Source organism: Opisthorchis viverrini (assembly GCF_000715545.1).
Source record: "Opisthorchis viverrini unplaced genomic scaffold opera_v5_13, whole genome shotgun sequence".
NCBI classification, from domain to species: domain Eukaryota; kingdom Metazoa; phylum Platyhelminthes; class Trematoda; order Opisthorchiida; family Opisthorchiidae; genus Opisthorchis; species Opisthorchis viverrini.
This window is the reverse complement of record NW_008751669.1, coordinates 1,000,522-1,010,024: the sequence shown is the minus strand read 5'-3', so window position 1 is coordinate 1,010,024 and position 9,503 is coordinate 1,000,522. Positions and strand designations below refer to the sequence as shown.

The following is a 9,503-nucleotide window of genomic DNA, read 5'->3' as shown; positions in this document are numbered from 1 at the left end:
AGATGTAACACCTCAAAATATTTAAGTAGTTCAGCACCAGGTCCCTCCCCTTGAAACTTTAACGATAACCAAATGAAATTTGCCGCTGCACCGCAAAAAGTCATCAGTGTTAATCTTTAATAATAATAATAATAATAATAATAATAATAATAATAATAATAATAATAATAATAATAATAATAATAATAATAATAATAATAATAATAATAATAATAATAATAATAATAATAATAATAATAATAATAATAATAATAATAATAATAATAATAATAATAATAATAATAATAATAATAATAATAATAATAATAATAATAATAATAATAATAACAGTGGAAATGTTGATATTTTGTTTGAGCTGATTTTCGGACGAGCATGTTGCAACCATCAAAACTGATGGGAAAGACTGTCACCAGTTCAACCGTTTAATTTTAATTTACTTTTGTAAGACATGGGGTACCTGTTACTTATTCTGTTGCTACAAAACTTGAGGCAAACGTTCTTTACTGAATAGAAAAACAAGTCGCAGAGAAAACTGCTGGAAGTGATTTAGCTCATTCTGCTTGATGCATCCCAGATCACCATATTGTACGCTGTAATAAGTCTAAAACAATACCTAATGGCTGTAAAAAAATAGGGGCAGGTTTAATGAAAATCATTTGCACGAGTGTGCAAATACAACACTGCGTCATCTTTAATCGAAAAAAATCTAAATCCTTCTGTAGCAGACAGCTAATAAGGTTGCCAATACCCAGCATGGCTCACTGTCGGATAGCACACCGGATAGGCCTAATCCCCAAATTTCCGCCAAACTTTTGTCCTGAGCTTATAAGGTTCCTCACATTAGCGTCCTGCACAAAGGCCCTTCGCACTAAAGTTGGTACGATATTTGAGAAATCAGAATATATTTCTCGGCATGATATGGCGTATGAAGTTGCTGAGAATTCTTCGAACGCTAACTGTAAGATTTGCACTTCTTGGAGCAAGAGGATCGGTCGAAAGCCTCACGTTAACACACATCTGATTTGTAAATGATAGCACTACTCCACTTTTATACATCAGGCTGCCTCTGTACAGTACACTAATTTAAAGAATATCACAAATGGGATATTAAGTTGAGTCTCTTTTTATTGCTAATGGAGTATGAAACCTACACGATTTACTGTCCTCATTTTGCGCTCTCCCACACAAGTTCCATGTTATCTCTACCCAACCATCTATTCCTTCCGGCTATTTATATGCAATGTCATGCCATAATGGGATGGGTATGTGCACAAATATGAGGTTTAAAAGAAAAAATGAATGACATTAAGATCAATTGCCAGAGGGAGATATAACGGCGCAGCTCCGACTGAAGACTACGAGCAAGCTAATAATACCTATCAGAAATTTCTGAACTGCATTTGTCCTGTCTTGACGGCCGAGACAAACATTTTACGGCGGATTAAAAAACCAGAAACCAGATTCTTGCCACGCTACAAAGGTTCTACTAGGTGCCAAACTCTTTCGTTCCAAGGTCCTGGTAATGCTTTCGTAATCAAACACAAGTCTATATCAATCAAGCTCAAGGCTTGTTTCTGTTAAAGTAGAAGAAGAAAAAGTGGTTTTGAGACTATTCGCATGGTTCTATTATTCCATGGTTTAAAAAGAGGCTGCTTAATTGCATTCGTTTGCAATTAGTGAGCAGCAACCTACAGTTGACTGACTGTTGTTTTGCCCAACCGCTACCTATCCAGACTATCTGACTTTCCACTGCTATCATTTGAAAGTTCCTCATACAAGTTGAGTTGATCTTTATTTCCTTGATACTCTCAAACCGTTTCCATGTATTTGTGAGCCACTAGTGCCGTATACTGATCTAGAGAGAAGTTCAATTTGCTGCTTTTGGCTGAGTCATTGGAAAGGCCATGTTTGATGGTCACCCAACCGTGGCTTGGTGATGGAATGTTTGACTGTTAACAGATGGATCGTATGCTTACTTTTCTCCGGTGTATAGAGACCGGCAGTTCTTGACAATAATAAAGAAGCGTTAAGTTGCGCCACTGCCCTTGGAAATGTAATGTCTAATTCGAAATCTTCTCTCTGTTCACAGGTAAGTTCTTGGATATTTAAATGAGCTAATAAGGATGCTCTTTTACCTGTTACGCCACAGGAATACTCGTTTTATCATGTGCTTCAAAAATAGAAACACAGAAGCTGGCCCAGACACCCAAAGATATCGCGTAAAATTCAATTTTAAAACGTCCACATTTTGTTGGGTGTTTCGTGTTATTTAATCAAGAGTTATAGAAAACGAAACAAGATAATCCCTCCAGAGGTATATTGTTAAAACGTTTACCTAACACTGGTTAGTTAAAATTGATTTGAGTGAAAACTTTGGGCAAATTTGCTAGGTGCGTTCACTACGATGTCTTTCTTACTAAGTTTGTTTTCAAGTTCCGCTACTAAATACACATATATCTGGCATTTACTAGGTGAATAAACTATTTCAGCATTTGATATTTGGTCATTTTTGGATGTATCACAGGAATGGGACCCTCGTCCTCTTGTGATGTCGCAGCTTGATGATTTTTGCGTTTCAAACGGCAGCCGCATCACAAAGGCATTGATACAAAGAATTTAATTTATCAGTTGAATCAAACTAATATATGATAGCATTGCTAAGTTCCCGTATATTATTATCACTGATAATGAGACCAAGAAATCCGGCTGCACCATGAGCTGCTGGTAGGTATCTAGTTAATTTAAACCTGAGAATAAAAATTTCATCAAAAGGTGCAGTTCAACTTTATGTACCATTTCCTTTCTCAGCGTGAAACCTATTGGAGTCACGTGGACCAAATAGTCGCGTCTTTTTATCCCTCTTGTATGTCAATAATTTTGGCGTAAGAAAGAATGCCTTCCGAATTGTTCCCTAAGTAGTAGGCGACAGAGACTCAGCCTCAACAATTTTGACAACCTTGGTCACTTGGTTTGTCGGCGTTTCCATCAACAATTATTTCATTATATTCTATCCGTGATGGAAAACAGCTGTCGTGTGATAATAAGGCATGAAATTTTTCCAGAGATTCCCTTAAACTCACTGCACAAAGCCCGGAAAATTTGATTACCTGTTTCTCTTCCATCCACTGTTTATTTGAGGTGATGGTAGTTCTATAACAAAGCACGAACAGATCAGGATTTACGCCTAGACGACACAACTGGAGTCGTTTCTTTTCACCTATTGTTTGTCGGATTATGTACAAAAATAAAAAACTTCTATATTTTTGCTTACGCATTCTCTTACCAGAAGCATACTAGCTCATAATTCACGTTCAAAGGACTCAAAACTATGAAAATTACCCAAATATATGCGTACTTTAGCTCACAAGCATGCAAACGTAAATCGAATCACGGTTAATGTGATGACCTATATACTGCTAAAATCCGGTCTCAGAAAAATGAGTTAGACCAAAGCACGCTTCCTTCTAACCTCACGATGACGACACCACTTTTGACCAACCAAGACGCATTTTGTCAAGATTAAGTATACCATGGTGGGCTAGAAGTTTTCTTTTGCACCCAAGCAATACATACATGTGCACTGTGACACAAAGATAACAAAATAAACTGTTGAAACGTTTGCCTCTAAATTAATAACCCCAACGAATCATTTAGGCATAAAATTCGTGGTCCAACCCCTTACTGTATTAACTTCGGCGACAGTTTTTCAATTCCACTTCTGACCCTCGAATGGATGAGCAGAATTAAACTCCTCTTTCTACATCTATATGTAAAAAGATATATTGGGACCCAAAAGCTTATTTTTTCAAAACCACTGCTAATTTTCTATAATGGATTACCTACGTAAAGCAATTCACTCTGAATGTGAGAGTTATCCTGTGTTAGTAGCTTTAAGCTCAAAGTTTAAGCATTGGTAACTATTCCTATTTTTCAAACTTTGCACGCACTACGGCTTTCAGTGATGAAGTAAAGCAGGTGATAAAATTGAATAGCGTGAACTATTTGCCGTAGATGGATTTGTACATTGATGTGTTGTACATTAAATTGTGTAAAAAGTAAAGTCCTAAATATGCTAAAAAACAGTTTTTAGGCGCAGATGCTTGCGGGTCTTCTATCATTTTGCTATGTTGATCTGACAAAAACCCTAATGTAGTTCGCAATTTCGAACTGACAAAAAATACATTGCTATAAAAAATAACGTGTAACCAGATGCTGACTACTCTACAATTTTTTCGAATCAACATAAATATGTTGCCATGTTTTCGAGAAATACACTCACTTGCAAACCAATGTGGTTTTACGGGAGACTCAATTGAACCTCTCGTTTATGATGTTCTCCAGCTTAATGTGCTGCACACAGGCCGCCTCATGATTCAGTTGGCACGATATTTGAGATATCGCAGTATATTTTCATAAAGGAAACTACTCACAAGGTTGCTCAAAACTCTTCAAGTAAATCATAAGGTTGATGGAAACTCGGGAACTGCCCCTACCTGATGAGCCCCAAGAAGGGCAAAACCGGTCGTGGACTGTCGAAGAGTTTTCAGCAACCTTGTCAGTAGTTTCCTTTATGAAAATGCGTTGCCATTTCTAATTAATGCCGGTTGCCGTCTACAAGACCATGTATGAAATATGAAACGAAGAATGCTCCATTGCTAGAGTACAATATGCACAGTTCTTAAAGATTAGTCCTGCATGTTTTTTTCCTAATTCAAGCTCCTTAGGCAGATACCGTGAATCAGTCAAAATCTCAATAATTTTCAGTGCGCCGGCTAAGCTATTGTGCCATGTTTATTTGCGAAGCTGCCTTCTCTCTGGTTCAGTGGTATATTGTATTTCCTCCTATGGGTAACAAGTGATGCGTTGTTTTTACTCACGTTGTTTTGGCTGAGCTATGATAAAAAGCAAGGCTCACAGCCTACAAAGATGAGCCTAAGTGACTAGCGGCTAGGTTGTTCTCGAGACCCGCTTCAAATTCTCTGACGGCTGTTATTCAGGTAAACCGCTGAGGGCAGTAATTTTGGCTGTAACTTGCTTTTGAAAATACCTAATCGTGCTTTTTTGTGCTTTTCATGCTTAATTAAGGTTTAATTCATTATTGATAAGTTTTCTGGAAACTGTTAAACAACTCACGACCGGTTTTCCTCTTCTTGGGGCTCACCACCTAAGGACAGTCCCTGAGTTTCAGTCAACCTTATGTTCTACCCAAACCCAGATTGCACGAACGCAGCGAAACACACTCATTATGAGTATTGTATTTCGTCCACACATGTGTTTCGATGTATGAGTATCGCACCAGCTGAAACACGTGGTGGCACGTTAAGCTGCTTGAAACATGATAGGCGAGAGATTGAACTGGGTTTTAGGTGCCTCAGGTAAAATATTTTCAATTACTACAACATTTTAAACGAGAGACTTTTCTGCAGTAGGCATAAATGGTAAGAACCGGAGTACCGCACATGGTGACAATTGTTCCAGTGCCGTTTATTTGACCAGAACAACTGTAAAAGACTTCAATGTAGCGCCAACACACGTACACTATCGGTAGATACCGAGGACTATATGGAGCGTTTACACGAGATACTGATGGCTTAAAATTCTGTACTATAATATCCCTTTGACAATGAAAAATAATAATATGCTGTGGATAAAAAGGTGTAAGTATTCCTGACCGTTCATTCTGACATTTTTATGGTAAAACCTAAACCGTCAAAACCTAAACTAATTTGGTGACGCACACAGAAAGGCTATTTGGAGGGATGTATCCAGAACCATGCAGCCTCATTTAAAACCAATAGGTGCCTCTACTTTAAATGAATATTTAATGAATGCATATAGGTCCCCTATAACGTCCACGGCCGTTTTTTCAACGCTTTTCTTGGATGAACGCTCATCTTTGATAATGAAGCTTGTACTCATCGGGTACAAAGATTCTCATTATAAGGAAATCACGGTTAAAACATGACAAGTCCTTATTTTTTTATTTGGAGGAACGAATTGTTGGTTGGGACTACAGTACTCAAGAACGAATCAGGTGAATTTTTTTGAAGCAACAATAAACCCGGTGTTTTAAGTCAAAACTGCAAACACACATTTCTCAATCCCAGAGCCGAATCTGAAACCAAGTCATTTGAAGCAAGATGAAATGTAGGCATGTTATTCATACCCTTGCGTATGTACAGTTGTCCAATATACCTGATTTCAGCTGAAAATACAGTTACTTCCAACTGATCACCCATGGCGAAATTTTTTAAAATAGATTTGATACAAGCCAAGCTGCTCTCTACCCTTGTCAACCTCAGACTTGACGGTAATCCAGTATAGTCATAATGAGTCGCTTTATTATTTATTCTTTATGTGAGTAATAATCCCTAACTCAAAAACGGCATGCAGTAGCTCGCCTAATTTTCTTACTCAAGCGACCAAGTAGTTGAGTGTTTCAAGGTCAATAGTTCAGGATGGAACCATTTACTGTGAGTATGAAATGCTAATTTAGTAGTTCCCTAAACTTTTTTCAGAGTGCCAGCCTTGATTACAAGGCCAGAGTAATGTTTGACATTGCTGATCTTTACAGTTGATACACTTAAGGCAGTATGCCTGATTGGTGCAATCCCAACTTGAATTCGTTCTTCCTTCTGTGCCTGACGTTCCTCAATGGGTATAATCACAAAAACTTAGGGCTTCGCTCTTTTCGTGCCAGTTTGAAAAAAAACCTGTTTATTGCTAGTCGGTGTCTACGTATAAGAGTTGGAACACGTGAAGCCATATATCTCCGTTTGTATAAAGGGCTTTGCATTCCCGAGGACATTCCGGTGCTTAGCCTCAAAGCTTATTCTCGGTAGGTGCACAGCTCGCCGTACTCGGTGATCCTCCCGTAGGTGCTGTTTCAGTATTCTGAGAAGCACCTGGTTCTATTTATGAAAGGTTTGATTTAATATCCATAAAATCTTCAGACATTTGGTCTTTGCTAGTGCTGCGTGATCATTGTTTTCAGGTTGCACTTATATTTCGCAGTCGCGCTTGGTTCTTAATGGTGAAATAGGCTGCAGAATTAGGCTTCGCACGTTACTTCCTGTACCTAATATAGTTTTTAGTTAATTTTGGTTTCATGCGTGGTTGAATAAGCCCAAAGACTTTTCTTGTCCTACAGAATTTGCAGTGGCCTAGTTGGGTGTCGGTATGTTGACTGACAGATTCGGCGCTGTTTTAGTTAGGACTGCTTTTCAAGCCATATTTTGAGGTCTGTCGAGTTGAAGTATAATGAATTTCATAGATGGAGATCACTGATAAAATAGGATTTAAAATGGTACCGTAATGCGGTCTAACGAGTTTTTCGTCGTGTTTGCTTGATTTATTTAACAGAAAATGTGGCTATTGGCTCGCGGATCTTTGAATTCGAGGATCAGAACACTAATTAAACTGTTGAGAACAAAAGAGTCCACAGTGAGAGTGGCCTTTGTGAATAAAGGTTATTGGGTGTTTAAGCCAGTTTTGTTGCATATATTCGAATTTGTTCAAACAGTGTGTCAGTACGTCTTAACCAAGCATCACGGACTTGGAAAGCATACTAAAAACTTTGTTCAATTTGGTCTGCTGCAATGTTCCTGATTGATGCTCTTTCAATTTTTTCGAGGAGCGGATATAAGGTTCGATGTTTTTGCGCTTCTAGATGCGTTGTAGGAATTAGTCGTGATTACCAAGTTGTTCTGGATGCTTATTTCTGTATTCATTATTTATTGAAGTTTGGAGGGTTTTGTGAACCACAGATTTGCGTAGGAGCAGCACGTGGATATTTTGCTTCTTGAATAAAAGCCGACTTGTTTTTGACCAAGTAGAGGTCTTCATGTTTTTTCCGGAATAGATAGCCATTTAGTGTTTGATGTTGTTGGCGATTGTTCTGCATAGAGAGCCGATGTTGGTGAGGAAGTCATTGATAAATAAGAGAAAGAGCAGAAGACCTGGTTCCTGGCCTTGGAACCAACCACACGGTTTGTCGGAGAGACGGTTGAGCAGGCGGTCAATCGCAGGCTTCATACGATTCGCCTTCGAACTGAATACAGCCAGGTCTTTTGCTCGGTACATCCAACATTTTCTTGTGATATGCTTACTTCGGTGGGCCTTTGGGTTTCGTTTTGTGTCTGTGTGCCGTTGCCGTTTTTGCATAAATCTCCGTAATATGCAAATGTAATTTCATTCTGTGGTGAAGGAGGGCCTCGCACAACTCCCCCTTAGTGCAAAATCCCGACAGAAGAAATCTTGACTAGGCTATGATATCGGACATTATACATGATACGGTTTAGTGGGTGATATGTCTAAAAGCTGACTCGCGAAAACAGAAGATTGGACCTTCACTATATCCTATTGGAATCTCACTACCACCACAAATCTTCGATCTTTCATACATGTGACCTATGAGGAGTTCATCAAGAGATGCGTAGGAGTTTACCAGAAAATGTAAACTTATATCCGTTTTTGTGCGCTGAAACAGTGTTTTCATGTATTTGTTTTAGCTATACTGCGAACTTGTCTAAGGTATGACGTATTTTATTGTTATATACGGCAACCTATACGGCTGTAAAGGACAAGATCACTTCTCGAACATTTTGTCATATTGTACTGCTTTGATCGGCTGGCCTATAGTTTTTAAAATAACTTCTATCTCGTGCACAACACTGTCGCGCTATTAACATATTAATAGGCTGCACCGGTGAGTCAAAATCGTAGAAACCTATGGCCTTGGTTGGATCCTGAAATCTTACCCTGGAATTTGCGCCCCTTCTGGCAAATTACAGAACTTTCTTCTTTGTTCTAAGCTTGGTCCACCACCGTACTCAATTGACGTCATTTCCGAGTACTTTTCGAAAGATATTCTTCTCCGTCGCTATATCATTTTTATATTATATTCTGTTTCAGCCACTTAAAGTAACATTTAGTTCAAATTTCACGGATGATTATCCGTGCATGGAAGGTCCCAGAAAATGAAAACGGATGATAAAACTATCTTCATATTCCTGTTCTTTGAGGATACGGCATAAAACAAAACTAATGGAGTTGTGTTCAGTAGATCTGTATCTGAGTAGGGGGCTGAAGACCAAAGGACCCCGATCTGGTATAATCGGTATTGGTTTGTTTTTTCATACATTTGCGAGGTTCGCGCACATCCTTGATGGTATCTACTTGGCTACTAAATATCCTCGCATAAATTGCAATAACTCAGTGACTTTCGCTCCCATATCTATGAGATCCCAATTACTTGATTACATACATCGACGCTGATCAACAGAACGCTTTGGTTCAGCGCCCACCAGACCGCATGCAGTAGCTGCCATCCCTAACGGGTCTGGAAGGGATTCCGCTGGTCAAGCAATAATTCGTGCTCCATCAGGTCATCCGGATCATTGTATGATGATTTTCTGAACTCTGCGTATGGGCCTGGAGTTCGGAACCCCAGCAGGCTGGTGCGTGGTGTTTTGTACCTTGTAGTGTCTGTAATCCGTTGTCAC

General features: G+C 38.8%; 1 protein-coding gene across 1 annotated transcript in view; it reads right to left on the bottom strand.

Annotated features, from left to right (window-relative positions):
* The window catches only part of T265_01217 (hypothetical protein), a gene marked incomplete at both ends in the record, with an annotated part of 21,019 nt that extends 12,137 nt beyond the window's left edge, over positions 1 to 8,882 (bottom strand). Inside the window, one exon of the mRNA XM_009165202.1 lies at positions 8,760 to 8,882. Coding sequence (XP_009163466.1) covers positions 8,760 to 8,845 — 86 coding nt within the window. The remainder of the gene's footprint in view (positions 1 to 8,759) is intronic.
* Positions 8,883 to 9,503: the final 621 nt, after the last annotated feature.